Here is a 19,653-nt window from a genome sequence, read left to right on the forward strand (position 1 = left end):
TCATCTTTGTATGTGTATATGTATGTTTGATATAATATTAATAATGTTGTATTATTACACACGTATTGTAGCTACATAAATGTATTATATTTGCATGTACTTATCCATAATCATTTTTTTTCTCTTTTGAAGATAAAACATTGATTTCCTTAATACATTTTCTACACATATAACTATATATGTATAATTTGATATACTTGTATTAAAGAGGAAATTTCTTCTCTACTTATATATAGTACCTTTATACATTTTTAATATATAAGATAAAAAAATAAGTAATGTTTTATACATATAGAATATTTGATATATTAATAAATAATCATGTTAATAATATAAGAAAAATATAATTAAAAAACTGTCATTGAGGTATACAAATAATAAAACCATAACATTTATCGTAAGTTCAATTTATCTACAAGAAAATATTCTATTTCTTTTTATTTTTGTTTCATTACGTGTTAAAAACAACAATATATATATAATTATATATATATTACTTTCAACAAAAAAATATGATTCTTTTACAATATTTTATTGATTTAATCTTGTTATTTATTTTTTCTTCTATTCCATCTATCTCAGTTTTTCTGCATTAAGGTTGTTGAGTGGTACTGGTGGTGGTGCTTTGGCTACCTGCAAATAAGCACAATAAATTAAATATTATGTAATGGAAAACTTTTACCATAAATTACTTGATATTTTCAAAGAGGAGTATTTAGATTTAAAATGTTTATTGATATAGCTGTTTGTATTTAATGATTTTATATTCAAATCAACTAACTGTTAAAAATAACACTTAGCAATTTGTGAATATTGAATTTTGAAAGTTATTAATTTAAAGATAATATTTGCTACTATACAAATATAACTTACCACCATTTCCAAAATTTAACCGTCGACAACCAACTTTACCATCATGATGGGAAGCAAAGTGAGATCGAACATTCATAGAAATTCCGGATTCCTATCAATAAAAAAGGTTTATGCTACACAACGCACTACTAAAATTACAATACACAATTACAATTACAATTTTTGACATAAATAATACAATATTTGCTTAGAAAATATTATGGGTTGCATCGATTAATGTATTAAAATATACGCATATAATCTTACTTAAAAAAGCGTTAATATCTATTTATATTACATAATCACATGATTTTAAGGTATACAAAATTATTAACGGAATGAATAACAAGAGGGTTATTTGCGATAGAAATTATAAAATTTAGATTTTTATTATGAAGTATTATAAAGTTATTAGTTAATATACTTGGTAATCATTTGATGAATGTATCAGTAAAATATTACACCAATGATAATGAAACGCCCTCAAGATTACAGATAAACTGTTTCAGGAACGAAGTAAAACCGTAAAACGATATAAATTTATTACCTTAATTACCTTCATAGAGGAACCTAAAAACTAACCACAGTATATTTTGCAATAAAAAACGATAGTAATGCAAATTTCAGTTCATCAAAGAACATGATTTTATGCAAAAATAATACAAAATAATATCCACTGTATAGTATAAAACACTATGTAATAATAGAAATCGTTCCGGTGAAATTTTTGATAGAGTGATGATATATAAAAGGGACGTAAACAACAGTAGAATAAAATACTTAAACAACTACATTTCGATATATTATTATCATATTTGTAATTTCTCGGGAATTAATATAATAATTATCAAAACTACAACAGCATACTCATATAAATTGCAGCGCCAATTTTAGTTTTTAATTTTATAAATTTATATGCATACACGATGCAATAAAAATAAGTTTCTTTTGCTCTTATATAAATTGTTCTAGTTATCTAAGAGTATTTCAATTCTTCTCTCAGTACTATAGTCATTTATGATATTGAATGGCAATACAGTATGGAAATATTATTAAAGTCTTACCGCAATGAAAAGTAATATACAAAGAAACAAGTGCATTTTGAACAACTTCATCCTGAGATTTAAATTGGAAAAAAACTCTTGTAACCTGGATGTTTACGTATTTATACTCGTACAATACAATTAAAGTATTTATCTACCATCAGAGAAGTATATTTGTATGATTATATTTCCTGTAATCTTCTACAGTAATTGCGTGTTTTTATCTTTGTTTTGTGTTAATATTACTCTTGTACAGTGATTAAAAAATACGTGTTATTTAGTTAGCATAGAATTTAATTGCAGTAAAATTGCATAATTTTAATCAGTTCAAAATCTTCAGAAAAGCACGATAAAAAATATCAAACGAATGAAAAAATAATTACTAAAAATTCCATTCGTGTCAAATAATCTTCTTCTTACTACTCGATTTAATTTACGATTTGTTATATTTATTCATTACATTATTATGTGCAACTAAAAGAAGCAATCTATCATTTCTTTTCTTAATTTAATATAAAATGATTATAAATTGTACATATACATACACACTTTGTCATAAGTGACTTATATTTTTCAATATTTTATTTTTATGAATATACATAATTTACATAAAGATTCTGTATTCGTTTAATAAAAAATATGTAAATTATATAAGAAAATAAATAATGTAAATAAAACATAATATATTACTTTTATTACATAACATTTTATTTTATATTTCATGTAATTTGTAGTAATAAAAGTAATATGAAATACGTAAGACTAGTTATTCTATTAGGTAAAACCACAAATAATTTATTCATAAAATAAAGTTAAATATATAAACAAAATATATTTTGTTTATACGATTTTTATAATCTAATTATTATAAATAAAGACATAAATTCACGGGAAATGTATTATTCGCAGTTACTTGTATTTATTCGTATGAAATATATCGATATTACAATCGAGATACCGCAACTAAAAGTCGGTAATCGATACGGAAACGAAGCTTTAGAATTTCTGGTAGGTTCTATGGAATTGATTACTTTAAACGAACTGCGAGACCAGACCAGTCAGTTTCTAGTTTCTAGAATCGTCTGCCTTATTTTACCGTGTTTTTAGTATTGCGTAAAGGACTATTTTATTACAAAGATATTATTTAAAGATATACAAGTAAGTATTCTTGTACATTTTATGTACATATGTACGTACTTTCGTTTATACTTTGGAATAAATACGTATATTTCTGTACATTTTCTTCTATTCCTATAATAGTTAATTGCATTAAATTTGTCATTTTTACTAAGAACTATAGCAATATTAATTTTCAACTTATTAGTATCACTTTTCTCTTATATTAAATTTTAAAAAGATTTTGTTTTATATTATGCTTACTCATTGTTTGTATAAAATAGTAAATAGAAATAAAACATTAAATAAGAAACATGGTATTTATTATGCTTTCTTTAAATTTAGAATGGCTATAGACATATCTCCGAACAAGGATGGAGGTGTACAGAAAGAAATAATTAAGGAAGGTATAGGAGATGAAACTCCATCACCTGGAAGCAACGTAATAGTACATTATACTGGTACCTTAATGGATGGAACAAAGTTTGATTCAAGCAAGGATCGTAATGAACCATTTCAATTTGAACTTAAGAAAGGAAGTGTAATTAAAGCATGGGATATAGGGGTAGCTACTATGAAAAAGGGCGAAGTTGCACTATTGACATGTGCTCCTGAATATGCATATGGGAAAAATGGCAGTCCACCTAAAATTCCTTCAAATGCGACACTTAAATTTGAAGTTAGTTATTAGATTAAAACTTTAATTAATAAAAAATTTAATATTGTGAAATATATTACTTTTTTTTTTAGATTGAAATGATTGATTGGAAAGGAGAAGATTTAAGTCCTGAAAAAAACGGTAGTATTGAAAGGTATCAGATTGTACAAGGAAAAGATTATATTACTCCACAAGAAGGAGCTTTGGTAAATGGTAAATATAATTGTGTATGATATCTTCACTTTTTCTTACTTTGAATATAATCTATCTCAAACTTGTTCCTTTTTCAGTACATTTAACTGGAATATATAATGGGAAAGTATTTGAAGATAGAGATGTACAATTCTCCCTCGGAGAAGGAGAAGATTGTGGTGTTATAGAGGGTGTAGAGAAGGCTTTGGAGAGCTTTAAAAGTGGAGAAAAATCAAAACTAAAAATTAAAAGCAAATATGCATATAAAAACGTCGGGAAGCCTGAATTTGACATTCCACCAAATGCAACTGTAGAATATACAGTAGAATTAAAAAGCTTTGAAAAAGTAATTATTTCACTAAGATATGTAAAATAATAAATTAATTGTATTATTTTTTAATTCACATATTCCATGCACGTTCCAGGCTGTAGAACCTTGGTCCTTAAATAGTCATCAACAAATAGAACAAGCTAAAGTGTACAAAGAAAAGGGAACAAATTATTTCAAAATGAATAAATATAACTTAGCAATTAAGATGTATAAGAAAGTTACTTCATTTTTGAAATACGAAGATGGCTTTGAAGCAGATCTTAAAACGGAAAGGAATAATCTTATTTTATCGGCGCATTTAAATTTGGCTTTATCTTACTTAAAAATAGAGCAAAATGTTGAAGCAAAAGATGCATGTAATGAAGCTTTGAAATTAAGTCCACAAAATGAGAAAGCTTTATTCAGGAGAGGACAAGCATACCTCGCATTAGCATCGCCTGAAATTGCGATTAAAGACTTCCAAGAAGTTTTGAAGATAGAACCAAAAAATACAGCAGCTATAAAACAAATTGGAGTTTGCAATAGTCTTATCAAAAGGCAATTAGCAAAAGAGAAAAAACTGTATGCAAACATGTTTGACAAATTTGCCCAAGAAGATAAACAGGTTTGTGAAAAACAATAATCTTATATAATATAGTCTGGAAGTATTTAATTTTTTGTTTTACTCTTATATGTATAAACTTAACAATTGATAGCATGTGTTTCATTCATATTATAATACATAATAAAAAAATATGTAGAATACAATAAAGTTGATTAAATTTATGTCTAGTCAAATACATATTCATAATAAGTTTCTACACCATAAATTTCTACGTCGTCGTGATACGTTTGACCATAAATTGTTAGTAATGTCACAGAAGGAAGAGGAGGAGCTGCGAGATCAACCAGATGTGATGTGTGGGGCCTTGGGTGAATGGGGGCAGGAAGAACGACCTGGAGGTAGAGATGCAACTGCCTTTGAAAAGGAGAATCCTAATATACTTATGCTCAATGCTAATGGTACTGACGAATTTCAAAATATGTAAAATATTAATTATTTATCTGCCCCATTCCTTACACTGCCCTGGCTTTAACTACCACCAGTATGAAATTCTGTTAACTATTGGTTTTTAATGTGTTCCAAGTAGTACTATTTCAACAGTACCACATAAAAATGCATGTCATTTAGTTTACTATCTAGTTTATTAGTATTCTGTGACATATGATGCAGCTTAGTCAGGAAATCTCATATTTTGCGTAATTGAATCAAAATTTTTAAAGAATAAAATTTTCTTACTACTCATCTTGTTCAGTTTTTTATATATATTCAAGATGTAAGACAAGAATTATCAAAATTTAATTCAACATAAATTCATTTTGTAATTTTACCAAATGTAATTGGTCTTTATTTACAAGTTTATACTCAAAATTACAATGTTTACATTATTATTATTATATGTTTTGCATTTCATATAATTATAAATGCAGTGTAATAAAACTAAATGATAATATATAATTCTTGAACAAGTTATACCCTTGAATTTTATTTACCTTCATATAAATAATTTTATAAGTTATTATTATTACATGCAATACTAAAAGAAGGTAAGTGATTTTTAACAACTCAAAAAATCTCAGAATGTTGTATTTGAACAGACCATCATCTTCCGTGCAGTTCTATCTTTCGAGGGTATAGAAATATTCACTATCATTCTGATCGCAATTCCGAAACAATGCTATAACAATGAAATAAAAAATATAAAAACTTTTATTTTTCTTATTTTGTTGATTTAGCAATAATTGCGTCATCACCAGAACAAATTACTGGGAACAACGAGAATTGCTTTAAGCCACCAATTTCATGGAATAGCAGTGGTAATATTTACGATTTACAACTTACGACGCATATAATTTCGTAATATAAATAGTTCCTGGTATTATCTATAACCTGCACCGACAATGGCACAATTATTAATGAATCGCCGAAACAAGAAAATAAAGTTTCTTATTCTTCATTTTATTGTTGTAATATCGTTTTAATAGAATTGTTGAAATTCTTATAATCAAAATGATACCGAATATGGTACTCTCGAAAGGTGGACGATGCGGTCAACTACACAGGCGGTTGTGTTCGAGTCCGTTCGAACACAACATTCTAATATTACATTGAATACTAAAACTGATGTTACATGCATTGTTTAGAGTTTAGTTTAGACACGTTCGACTTCTCATCACTATAACATAAACAACTTTCGTCGCTTGCCAACTAATGGAACTCGGTCGCAACGTATTCGAGGCCAGACGGATTCAGCCATCGCCATATGAGGGTTAAACTAATTTCTACTTTTTTAAACTGGTCTGTTTAGATACGAATTCCGTGAATTGTTTTGCTGTGCCACATTTTCTTCCTTATTCCTCATTTTTACGTTTAATGTATTCACAACAGTGTGATCATATTCATAATCAGATAATAGCACTCAATTTATAGAAAGCCATCAGTTAATAAATTTTAAGTTACAACAGAAGAATATATTTAATACGTTAAAAAGAAAAAATGTCGAACGAAATAGGCAAAGGATCATGATGTTTATAAAAATATGAATAATTACATTGGAATTACATTTCAAGTAAACATATCGAGCTAAATGAGAGAATACACAGAAGCGGCTAATTGCTTGCTTTGATTTTGAAGCTATGCCACTATTCGTAAGCGCGTGGGTAAATAGAATCATCGGACGAAAACGCGAGACTCGCTTCTCCTTATCGTATAGAGAACAGCGATCATCTTCTCCTAATTATAACGTCAGATATTTCGAGATATTAATCCTTCGGCGATAACGCACACATCCAAACCGCTCTGTGTTCTCGCCTATCATATAATTATGTTTCTAGCAACAGCTCACAGATGGCGCGCGACATATAATTGCAATAGTAAGCGTACTTACATGTTGCACTGTTGCCATTCTGAATGTTCTCGCGAGCGCGGGTTCCTCCGAGTTAAACGAATAACTCTGTATCCTGTATCTAACTGCTTCCTGAAGAATTTTTATTAATTTGCTTAGCAACAGAAATGTTGATGCAGTAATAAATTAGCTTATGACAAAAAACTGATAGTTTCAGTTAAAACGTAAATATTAGGACTGTAGTAAAATTATTCTTTTTACTTACTCTTACAATTGAAGTAAATAAAAGATAAATAAATAAATATATTAAATAAAATTGTATAAAAATTGAAAACTTATAATATTAATAAAGAACTATGCAATAAAATTACCTAAATACCTAAAAGTAAATAAATATCATAAAGTATGTTGAATTATATACGTAAATTTTGTTTTTGCTATTGGTTATCTCATAAAGTTTAATCTGATTTAATTAATATTGCAATACATATATCTTGCAATCTTATTGGTAAGCCTTACTATTTGTACGTGTTAAACGAATGATATGTTCAATTACTAACACATAGTCAACGACTATTAAACACATTTAAGGAGATCAGCGATCAGCGCGAAACTACAGTCACATTCACATACATATAATCATTAGCTCTCGACAGGACTGGATTGAAGTCGTGTGCTAAAAGTGACTGAGGAACTAATTGTTTTAAAAAATGCCTAATATTATAAACGATATCAAATTAGATTTTAAAGATGTTTTATTACGCCCAAAGAGGAGTACGTTAAAAAGCAGATCCGAAGTAAGTAATACTTATATAAATTTTATTAAGATTGGCAGACAAGGCTACATTTTTTCATCCTTTTTTTTTAAAGTTTTAATCAAGTTTCATATATAGCTAATAGAATGTAAAATTATAACAATACAAACTTTTCGTAATTAATATGTAAAAAGGCACTTTTTTTAAAATATGTGTAATAAAAGTGTTTTTCATGAACATAAGAATATTATTGAAATTTCTACTTATTAAATTTTCATATTATTTCTGTTTATTAAAACTTACTATTAACAGATAACAAATTTGATATCATAATTATAAAAAATCTATATATTTGTAACTTAATACACAGTCAAGAACATGTGTATTTATATATCTCATTCTTTATTTATTTATTAATATTATTTCAAATTATTAATTTCTTATACAATATTAATGAATGAAATACGTTACAATTCTAGGTTGATTTATTTACAGAAATTACATTTCGTAATTCGAAACAAACTTACAAGGGAATACCTATAATCGCTTCAAATATGGATACAGTAGGAACATTTGAAATGGCTAAAGCTTTATCAAAGGTACGTTCCAAATGTTTATTCTTTATTGTGCTCCAATAAAACTGACTCTTGTAGTAAAAATTATTATTATTATGATTAATAAATGTGTAATGTTATATTGTAGAATCACAGAATATGAACAAATTTGATGTCTTCATATTCCTTTTATTACATTTTTAGTACGGTCTATTTACTACCATTCATAAATATTATTCGGTGGAAGAATGGAAGGATTTTGCTTCTGAAAATGCAGAAAATCTTAAATATGTAGCTGCCAGCTCCGGCACAGGGAAAGAAGACTTTGAACGCTTGTCAAATATATTGACAGCTGTACCAGAATTATCTTTTATCTGTTTAGATGTAGCTAATGGTTATTCTCAACATTTTGTTGAATATGTTAGAAAAGTGAGGGCTGAGTTTCCTAATCACACAATAATTGTAAGTAACTATATTATAATTTTTAAAGGAAAAACAATGGGAATTAAATTTTTTACCACTAATTTAGATCTTGTATTTGAAAGTAAAGATTTATTGCTGTTATTGTAGGCAGGAAATGTAGTTACCGGTGAGATGGTAGAAGAATTAATATTATCTGGAGCTGATATAGTAAAAGTTGGAATTGGCCCTGGATCTGTGTGTACTACACGAATGAAAACTGGTGTAGGATATCCACAGCTAAGTGCTGTAATTGAATGTGCAGATGCGGCTCATGGTTTAAAAGGACATATTATTTCTGTAAATAACAGTATACTGTGTTTATATATGTAATAATCTTTGTATGAATATAATTTTATGTGAATTATTAACAAATGTATTTTGTTTTAGGATGGTGGTTGTACTTGTCCAGGTGATTTAGCAAAAGCTTTTGGTGCTGGAGCAGATTTTGTAATGGCAGGTGGTATGTTTGCGGGACATGATGAATGTGGAGGTGATTGTATAGAAAAAAATGGTAAAAAATATAAACTTTTTTATGGTATGGCTTCAAGCACAGCAATGAAGAAGCATGCTGGTGTTGCTGAATATAGGTTGGTATATGGATAGAATTATAATTTTAAAGTAAATTATATTTTTAATTTTATTTTTTAAATCTTTTTAGATCATCAGAAGGTAAAACTGTGGAAGTGCCTTATAAAGGACCAGTGGAAAATACTATATTAGATATATTAGGTGGTTTGCGTTCTGCATGCACATATACGGGAGCTGAACGGTTACGTGAACTCCCACGTCGTGCTACATTTATACGCTGTACGCAACAATTAAATCCAATGTATGGTCCACCACCAGAAATCTGAAGCTATTCTAATTATTTAATCTATTGTAGTATACATTTAGAGAAATTATTATTACAATGGATCAATTAACAAATGCTGTTATTTGCTGGCAAATAATGTTTATGTAAAAATTTAAAAGCTTCAACTAATGTAAGTGTACATACGTTTTGATGACAATTTTAAATTACACTGGATTCAGTGAATTCAAAAGAAATAACGCTTAAGAGCACAAATATGTAAACTTTATTTTTATATTTATATTCTTTTTATGAGTATTTCAAGCTTAATTGTATATAGACATATACATATATATCGTTATGCATATTTAATAGTAATACACATACAAGTAGAATCTGCCAATATTAGAATGAAATATATCTAAATTTATTTTGTAAAATAACTCTATAAAGCTAGAAGGATTGTATGTTTGATGAATATGTGCATATAACTTTCACATTTACATTTACATTACATTTTACATTACTTGATTACATATATGTACATATGCAGAAAGTAAATTTACATATACATGCATGTGTGGAATACGAATTTTAAATATATGTATAGTAATATTATGCCAAATAATATGTTAGTAAAAATATTAAAAGCTGGAATTCTGAAATATTTCATTGGTGATTATTTTATGAATAATAAATAATTATATCTTGAGAATCATGTTTTATTAAGATATTTTTTGTACCATTTTACAAATTAGTAGTTCTACAAACCTTACAAACCTTTCCTTTAAAAGCTATGATTGAAGCTAACATTTTATATTAAATATCATACGCTTCAAATATCCATTACTTGAATTTCTTGATTAGAATGTATGAAATGTATCATCTTTGTTCCTGAAACATTTTCATTATTTGTATCTACCGCTATAATTACAAAAATATAATAAATATAATCTTTAAAAAAATTGTGTATAATATTTCACGTTAACAATTATATTCAAATATTAAATAATTAAATAATAATAAAAGAATTAAGTACTGTTTGGTTTTGCTTTAAATAAATTGTAACTGATATATAAAATATATTACTAAAACAAATATAAATATACATTTTTTAAACTTTTTGCTGTTACATAAAATAAAAACAATTCTCTTTAATTTAAATGTCTAATATAATGTTTGTACATTTTTTGCGTGTATTAATTGTACTTAAACATATATTAGAGAACAAGACACACATCAAAATTTTAAGTTGTAACAGAAAAAGGGAATATATGGTATTAAAAATCATACCAAATCACTGCCGGTTTAATTCATAACTGTAACAAAAAGGATAAATCAAAATTTGAATTTTCATATTATACAACTCTATAAAAAATATAAGGCGAAATTCATTTTGTACTTCGATCATTATTATATTTACACTACCTAGATGTAGAGATTGTGATTTAATAAGACTACATTTATACAAAGTTTTCTTTCAATCATGCTATTTTCGGCTATGTTTAAATATGTTTGTACATATAGATGTTCAACCATACAAATAAACTATATTTAAGTATAATATAATATTAGCAACAAATACAGGTATACAAAACAAATAAAGTTCTGATCCTGAAAAATTAAATATGTTTGATACGTACAAGAAAGTAATGTATTTATAAAATACATAAAAATATGTTATGAGTAAAAAAAATAATTTTATTATGTATATGTGTATCAATACATATATAATAATAATTGTCATTTACTTTTTAATAAAATTGAATACTTTCTTTTATCATTGCGAGCGTAAATTGCAACATTAAAAAAATGTAAATAACAAGTTCTGTTTGAAATTGTATCTAGTACACATCCAATACCACATGTCAGAATTTTTATGCAATTCATAAGTAAAAAATGAAACAATAAGTATACAAACAACATTCTTACATTACTTATTTGAAATTCAGTTATACAATTAGTTTGTTTTAATAAGTAAAATATCATATGTGAAGAAACAATAAATATATAACAAAAAAAAAAAAAATGCCAGTCATGTTTACAAGTATGCTTAACATGATATAAATATGTAGAAAAAATATCTGAATATTGTAGATGACAAAATTTATAAATTCAATTCTGATAAAATTTAGATGATTTGAAACTTAGTTTTACATATGACTAGTAGAATTGTCTACTATAATTAATATATTTGTGAAAATTAGTAAATAATATATAAGACATATTCTATAAGTTATATATAACAAATAATGTGTATGATTTGATATGCCATCCATTATTCTCTGGTTTAGCAGGTCCTGATTCCTTTGAATATAAACACACAGAATGCTGAATGAAAGTCTTAAAATAGTAGATCCCCTGATGAAATTTATCGTAGAACAGGTAAACATCCCTACAATTGGCTGCTCCAAAAATCTAAAATAGTAGTGGTATATGACAAGAAAAAGCAAAGAAACCAAGGTAAAATTGTATTTAGTATTGTTATAATAGCATATATGTGTACGTAGACCATCATATGTGTATCATATGCATACATAATAGATAAAACAGTTCATAAACAATAGAAACGAATTTTAGCTGTCTTTATAGCCAGCTTTATACTTATAAAGTTTTCCTAATTCGCTAAGGATAAATGTTTCATGAATGAACCAGTGAAACATAAATAATGATATATCGAAATAAGTATCTAAACGTATTTCTTATCAATACATTGGTAAGGATAATTTTTAGTATCTTTAATGATAAATGGGAAGCATAATATGGATATTTTGTTGCAGATTCCTCGTTCCTGTTTCTCACCTGCTGCTTCACCTGCCAGTTTCAATTTATGTTACAATCAGGTGTTATGGAACAAAAATACATACAACATTATAAGTAAAACACAAGTAGACATCATGTTAATATCATATAATGTTAAATTCTGGCATTTCTCTCGTTACTTAAAATTAAAACCATGAGTATCCTACAATATGTATATATCTATGTATATAAAAGAACACAAAATATTATGATATAAACAAAACATAGTTGGTTCTAGTGGCATTTTTTAAAGTTTATGGATTTTGCGAAGCGATCAACTATCGTAATTTATTGTAAACAGTATATGAAGTTACAGCAGGCATTAACCGCATCCTGATGGGAAACTATCTGAAAACTATCTGAAATAAACAAACAATAATAAAACACATGAAGCATATATAAATGTAAATGTACTTTCAAAGGTGTAAAATATATCATATTAATATTTAAATAAAACATTAAAATATCATAGAGATTTGTCATTTTTATAAACATTTATCTCCCTGAAAGTATCAACAGTTATCAGTGTGGGTATGATATTTCCTTCTTCTTACACCATTGATTTTCATAATAAACAATAAATATATCAAGCCAATATAAATGTAAGTGATTGAACATAACATATGATTAATATATGCACAAACAATCATGTTGTATCAAATTATTTTGTGTGTATTATATCAGAAAACAATTTTTCCTAAATAGAGAAGGGGATATTTTGTTTAATAGCAATTTGTTTTGTACTGAAACATGTAAACATATATATAAATATACATAATATATACAATATTCATGAAATATGAATTATTGTACTTATTTTCTTTAGAGTCTATACTATAGAAATCATGTATAAATTTGTAAACAACTTTTTCGATGAATGCTTTCCATTTGTCAGAATTAATTAAAAGATAAATCAATTCCTTTCTTTCCCTCTCTCTTTATGTCAATTACTAATTTCGTAATTCACCAAATTAGAGTTTTCACTATAATAATTTTATATCTCTGAATTTCATGAATATTTTTCTGGGTTCATGAGTAATTTAGGAATAAATTATAGTATAGCTATAGTATACTTTATATACTTTACATACTTTAGTATACTTTATATAATTATATTACTTCAAATATTTCACAATATTTAAAAATTGCATGATTTTATTGCACTCGATTTTACATTGACTTAATATAAATGAATATTTAGAAAAATTGTATGATACAAAGAAAGGAAAAAGATATGAAAAAAGAAAGAGAAGAATTAAAACAATAAGAATTAGTTTCTCAAAATTCTTGCATCTTCCATTGTAAAGTATTTAAAAGATAAAATAAAATTAAAGGTAGGAAAATTGTACCAAGAAATCTCCTTGACATATTATTAGGCTAAAACTTTTATCTCATACAATTTTCTAATAATTCATGCATGTTTATTTATGGTACATAAATAATAAATACTTACAGCTAATATTTTTCCTGATGGAAGTTTAACTTTCTGTATTTGCTTGTGAGTAAGGATAGTTTTGATAGCCCGTTGGAAAAGACGGATTCTGTTGACCGGTTTGTGGCTGTGTGGTAGCTCCAGCTCCTGCTGCATAATAACCCGTTGGAGTTGAACTAGCGTTTATTGTTGGATAACTACCGTAAGCTTGTGGAAATGCATTAGGAGTCCCACTTGCTGGACCAGATTGACCTTGCATACTTTGTTGCATATTTTGAGCCATTTGATTGTTTTGCATTCCCAACTAATAAAAATATAAAATTTACTATTTTTTATATATTACAGTCCATTGTGCTATAGTCTTTCATACTTGTGATAATTAACATACCTTCCCTGCTTTCATTTGAGCTTCTATAGCTTCTGCTTCTTTTATTTTACCAATACTTCTATAATATTCTGCCCATTGTGCACTATAATCAGCCTGACCTCCATTCTGTGTAGCTCCAGTTTGTTGTTGTTGCTGTTGCGTTTGTGGTTGTTGTTGTTGTGCTGGACCAGCAGCATTAGCTGTTGATGTATTAGTTTGGTTTTGTGTATTTCCTAAATGTAAAAATAAACTGTTTTTATGTTCACATTTTGTACCAACCTGCCTGACTTTTGCATTTTTATAATATTTTACCTGACTGTTGATTATGATCTTGTTTTCCTTGTTTTGCTTGTTGTTCAATCATATCTGCTTCTCTATGCATACCTAATGATCGATAATATTCTGCCCATTGTGCACTATAATCTGGTTGTCCTGTTTGTGGATTTACTTGAACAGGAGCTTGACTTGCTGTACCTTAATCAATGTATAATGTATAATAGAATATATGCGTTGAGTACTTACGTCCTTTTACAATGTAAATGTAAACATACTTACTTGTATCAGTAGTTTGAGGCTGGTTTGGCCAGGCTTGGTAAGCTGTTCCAGCATTCCAAGTTGGATTATATCCAATTGCTCCTTGTGTACCAGTAAATGATGTATTAGCTGGAGCCTTTGATTTAATTTATATCAGTGAGTTATTAAGTTAATAATATTTTTCTCACACATACTTGGAGATTGTATTATCAAATATTTACCATGCCTAACTTTTCGCTAAATATTCTTTTTGCATGCTCCACTTGTTCAGGGTTTCCACGAATTATGAAAATTTTTTCATTTTCATTACTTTGATTTCTTCTATCTAGTTCACAATGTGCTCCAGTCTGCTGATTTATTTGTTTAATGGTTTCACCACCTAAAGTAATTAAATGCTCACAATATTTCTAACATTGAGGATACTTAACTTATATACTTGTAAAAATCAATATAATTTTACCTTTTCCTATAATAATACCACATTTTGAAGATGGGACAGTAAACATTGTTTCTATTTTATCTTGCATAGGTCCTCCTTGACGCCTATCCCATCCGCCATATTCATTTGAATTACGATTATTGCCAAAGCCATTGCCTCGTGGGCCACTTCTTGCTCCTATGTTACTTCTACCATCATCTCTTCTCTAAAAGATTGAGATGAAGGTAATATTATTCTTATGAAATGCAAAGAAGATGTGATAACACAATATAAAAAAGATATAACAATTACCATTACACTATCAATAAGTTCCTGAATGCGTTGACGTACTTGTTCTACAGCTTGATGTTTGCCAGACACTATGCATTTTCTGTCCCCAGGGCCGTCCTCCCGTCCCTGTTGAAATTGAACTCTTGCACCAGTCTCTGCCTGTATTTTTTTAATCATATCTCCTCCTTTACCAATAACAACACCTACTGCTGCTCTTGGAACAAGTACCTAATAATTAAATACAATATTTGTTTATACAAATACGATCATAACTACAAAATAGTTTCTAAATACTATAGATAGAAATTACTGATATTTATAAAAAAATATGATATCGTACTTCCACTCCATCAGTGGTTCCAGAACCATGGTTAAAACTACTATCATTTGAATAATTTCCACTCCTATCATTTCCTCTTGCACCTCTATGAAACATTTGCATTTCTTTTTCAGCTATTAATTCATATACTAGTTGTTTAGCATATTCTACCTTTTGTGGATCACCAGTTATCCTATATAAAAAAAAGAGTCTATAGCTGTACTATCTCTTAAAGCAGCTTACATTTCAAAAATGATCCTCCTTTACAAAAAAAAAGGAACAAAAAATAAAGAATTAAATTCTAATTATTATTACCTTAAAGGTTTTTCTTGTTCTTGAGAAGGACCTTCTTGAATAACAACCATCTTAGCTCCAGATTTTTCTTGAAGTTGTTTTATCGTTTCTCCGCCTTTTCCAATAATTAAACCAACTTTTGGTCCAGGAATCATTATTTCAACAAATCCTGAATGACTCATTATTCCTCCACTGCTTCCACCCATATCACCAATTCCTTCAGTTCTACTTCTTTGATTTACAATTGATAATACCAATTCTTTCGCTCGACTGAAACACACACAATTTAAATGTGCAATGTAATTGTGAATAATGCTAAGTTAGAATTATAATATAAACTATTAATGTACAGTAATGTAATTTGTTTGCAACACATGATGTGATGTCTACTGTGTGCCAAGGTATTATAAGTCATGAATGTAACATTAACATTTTGTTGGACAAAGAGTTATTTCTTAAGTGTATAATAAAATTAAATTTCATGTTAAAATGTCGTAGGCTTAATTATAAGCAGATTTAAATAAATAAAAATTCAATTTCTCTTCTTGTTGCGAATAACACGTCCCCATGCATATCCTATCCTCCTTCCTTCCTTCTTTCTCTCCATATCCTATTGAAAGCAAAAAACTATTAGTAAGTACAAAATTATTAAATTAAAAGCCACAACTTATTGATAAATTCTCAATGAGAAAATATTCTGAAGCATATGTAAAGTCAAGTATGAGCCCGCTATTCACATCCAGGAGCTAAGTAAAGACTCTGTAAAACATTTGACAATTTCAATATGCGAAAGCATGTAACCTACATTTAAGAAATGCATGTTAACATGAAGTGATAGCATATGGAGTATACTAAACACACGCAAACTATATTTCACCAGTACTATCTGTGCTTGCAGCACATTTTCTAATGAGTACAGTCAGTGTATATAAAGCATTATAATTATATATTACAACATCACAATGTAGATTTTTAAACCATTTTGTCAAATAGTTGATACTTTCAGGTGTTTCTAGGAGATTTTACAGTAGAACTAGGTGGATAATTTGTTATTTAAATTAATAATAATCTAATAATTTCGTATATATCAAATATAAGGAGGATAGCAGGTTTGTTTTCCTGTATATGTGTTTATAAAATGTACACACATATATGTAAATACATATTTATATATATGTACATATAATTCTCTCTTCCTTTCTTTCTATGTATATATATATATATAACTGTATGTATATATACATAAGTATATGTACAGATGTAAAATATATATTTTGCATTATGAGTGTGATCAATAAGTGCCACTTGACATAACACCACGAAGTAATCCTTTGTTCTAGGCAAAACTTTATAAAGTGGAAATTGCATTGCATACAAAATAGTTGAAATTAACGAAATAAGAAGGGAAAACAAGTTACTTGACAGCTTCTCGTGAGCCAGTTAATGTGCAAAGACGTTCAGGTAGCCCACCACTTTCTGGTGCCATTTGTATTTTACATCCTGTTTCACTCTGCAATCTTGTTATTTGTTCTCCACCTCTGCCAATTACTGTAAAGATATTATTATTAATTATAATAATCCATTCAAACTTATGCTAATTTAATTGCTAGTTTAAATTTATATAAACTACATTAAATCTGTTGTCATTAATGTTGGTAAATTCTTTTATGGTAGTTACAAGATTTATAAAAGAGTATTGAAATATAACATAATGCTAATTGCAAATCAGAAAATAGTACTTTTTGATTTAAATTTAATGTGTAGATATCGAGAATATCTAAAACATATAAACATATTTTTATGTGTATCAATTGATTTTTCAAGAAAGAAGAAATATATAGGATAGTATATTGAAGTAAGTAGTCAAATTTTATAACCATATTCTGTTCTTTCTTATTTTGAAAAAGGATTACATAAAGATAGGTCTAGGAGCTTTTCTGAGTTACAAACACCCTTCATTTATGCTTGCAATGCCTATAATTTTATAAAATGCTAATAATTAAAATAATGCTAAAAAGTGTTTAATATCTCAGAAACAAAAGTTGCTGGACTTATGTTTATATGACCTATCTTCATTCTTAAGAAAAGTAAAATACAATATCAAAATTTGATCATCTATTTTGTCATCCTGTATACAAATAAATGTTTACTTACTCAGTCCAACCATGTTATCTGGAACTCTGATATCTTCATTACAAATACCTCCTACATTTCCAATTGGTCCTCCTGAAGATCCTGCTTGTCCTGTTCGTCCTGTTGGATTAATTGATTCCCCTAATGCATTACTTCCTGCTGGGCCTCGAAGTCCCATTAATGGGTCTGATACCAGTGATGCCATTTTTTTTGCTTCAGGTTCTAAAGTCATGAATCCATGTTAAAAATATAGTTTATTTTCATTCTTTATTGATATCTTATAGTAAAATTCTTGTTATACTTAAAGAAATTCTAAATATGTATTGTATTAGTATTATTTTTATATATATACATTTTATTTTTAAATTCAATTCTTAGTATGCTTAATTTTATAATAAATTTTTATTGTATATACGTATAATATTACCTGATCCATCTTCAAGAGGACGTTTCAACTTCGTATCTTGATTATTTTGAGCACCAGCTGGATTAATCTTTGCAGCTATCTAAAACATAATCACAAAAAGTTTAAATTAGTCATAGCTTATTGAAACTAAATATATTTAACTAATACAAATAAATCAAAAGACAATGCTAATAATTATAGGATAACTTAACAATCAAAACGTTTTTTATTATATTTATTAAAAATATATAATTCATACATATATGAGTTATGTACATATAAAGAACACAGATTAAATAAAACAAAAAGCACTGTAAATTAAAATTTATTAACACTATGAATATCGTGTAAACATTCCGAACTCTCTTTTTTATAATTTTCAAATAAGTCAATAAACGTTCAAATAGAACACCATTAACCGAAAGAAATGCGATTACTCATACAGATATGAGATTTTTGTTTGTTGATGATAAAAGTCGACGTATGGTTCTAACAAAGGTCTGAAGTGTTATATGGCCTACTTACGAAAATATGATTTAACCAGAACCTAAACCGTATTAACTTAATGTATTTACTTACTTGTTTTGCACGTTGCAAAGCTGCTGCAAATGCTGAGCTTTGACTAAAATTCTGAGGCGGAGCAACCGCTGAATAGTCACTCATGATGGAACATGAAGCAGCGATACAAATAAAACTATTCTAATATTTCTTTCAGGAAATTGCTATTAATGATTAATTCTGTTTGATTAACTCTAATATCTTAGGTTTAAAACGTATTTCACACAAAATAGAAATATTTTAACAAATTCCTTTGAAAATACACAATATTACAAAGCAAAAGTTTATGACTGAAAGAACTGTGCTTTCACAGAAAGAGCAGTACAGCGCAAGCGTCGGTCATAGAATACAATATTTTGAAGACTGGTAATTATTTTAGAAAGACATATCAGTGAAGACAGTGCTTGAAATAGAAGCGTATACAGCATGTCTGGATAACTGGAAGAAAAAAGTTGGCAAAT

General features: G+C 27.6%; 3 protein-coding genes and 1 long non-coding RNA gene across 10 annotated transcripts; 2 read left to right on the forward strand and 2 right to left on the reverse strand.

Annotated features, from left to right (window-relative positions):
- Window positions 1-391: 391 nt before the first annotated feature.
- LOC143304494 (uncharacterized) lies at window positions 392-7,641 on the reverse strand. The gene is made up of 4 exons (XR_013061161.1): window positions 7,634-7,641; window positions 7,120-7,231; window positions 874-964; window positions 392-633 (listed from the first exon to the last, which is right to left on the reverse strand). It is a non-coding gene; the product is annotated as an uncharacterized LOC143304494 (long non-coding RNA).
- On the forward strand, window positions 2,891-5,705 carry Fkbp59 (FK506-binding protein 59kD). 2 transcript variants are annotated; one of them, XM_033343247.2, is made up of 6 exons: window positions 2,891-3,053; window positions 3,357-3,690; window positions 3,762-3,882; window positions 3,960-4,207; window positions 4,287-4,796; window positions 5,053-5,705. In XM_033343247.2, the coding sequence occupies exons 2-6, from the start codon at window positions 3,358-3,360 to the stop codon at window positions 5,218-5,220; spliced, it is 1,380 nt and encodes a 459-aa protein (XP_033199138.1). In that variant the 5' UTR covers window positions 2,891-3,053; window position 3,357; the 3' UTR covers window positions 5,221-5,705. The 2 variants fall into 2 exon arrangements, with proteins under 2 accessions (XP_033199138.1, XP_033199140.1); XM_033343249.2 differs by having other exon boundaries at window positions 5,042-5,180.
- Window positions 7,642-7,668: 27 nt separating the features above from the next.
- Window positions 7,669-10,305, forward strand: LOC117161593 (GMP reductase 1). 2 transcript variants are annotated; one of them, XM_033343250.2, is made up of 6 exons: window positions 7,669-7,874; window positions 8,312-8,431; window positions 8,591-8,848; window positions 8,957-9,145; window positions 9,236-9,435; window positions 9,507-10,305. In XM_033343250.2, exons 1-6 carry the CDS (start codon window positions 7,788-7,790, stop codon window positions 9,700-9,702), a joined length of 1,050 nt encoding a protein of 349 aa, XP_033199141.1. In that variant the 5' UTR covers window positions 7,669-7,787; the 3' UTR covers window positions 9,703-10,305. The 2 variants fall into 2 exon arrangements, with proteins under 2 accessions (XP_033199141.1, XP_033199142.1); XM_033343251.2 differs by having other exon boundaries at window positions 7,675-7,874; window positions 8,328-8,431.
- Psi (P-element somatic inhibitor) lies at window positions 9,924-19,513 on the reverse strand. 5 transcript variants are annotated; one of them, XM_076627756.1, is made up of 14 exons: window positions 19,214-19,513; window positions 18,656-18,734; window positions 18,250-18,450; window positions 17,514-17,643; window positions 16,117-16,365; window positions 15,823-15,994; window positions 15,504-15,710; window positions 15,234-15,417; window positions 14,995-15,152; window positions 14,795-14,909; window positions 14,552-14,713; window positions 14,261-14,472; window positions 13,894-14,176; window positions 9,924-10,532 (listed from the first exon to the last, which is right to left on the reverse strand). In XM_076627756.1, the coding sequence occupies exons 1-13, from the start codon at window positions 19,295-19,297 to the stop codon at window positions 13,919-13,921; spliced, it is 2,211 nt and encodes a 736-aa protein (XP_076483871.1). In that variant the 5' UTR covers window positions 19,298-19,513; the 3' UTR covers window positions 9,924-10,532; window positions 13,894-13,918. The 5 variants fall into 5 exon arrangements, with proteins under 5 accessions (XP_076483871.1, XP_033199133.1, XP_076483870.1 ...); XM_033343242.2 differs by lacking the exon at window positions 9,924-10,532 and adding an exon at window positions 10,809-10,957; XM_076627755.1 differs by lacking the exon at window positions 9,924-10,532 and adding an exon at window positions 12,097-12,452.
- Between the last annotated feature and the right edge of the window lie 140 nt (window positions 19,514-19,653).

The sequence above is a fragment of the Bombus vancouverensis genome, chromosome 2 (assembly GCF_051014615.1).
Source record: "Bombus vancouverensis nearcticus chromosome 2, iyBomVanc1_principal, whole genome shotgun sequence".
Classification (NCBI taxonomy): Eukaryota; Metazoa; Arthropoda; class Insecta; order Hymenoptera; family Apidae; genus Bombus; species Bombus vancouverensis.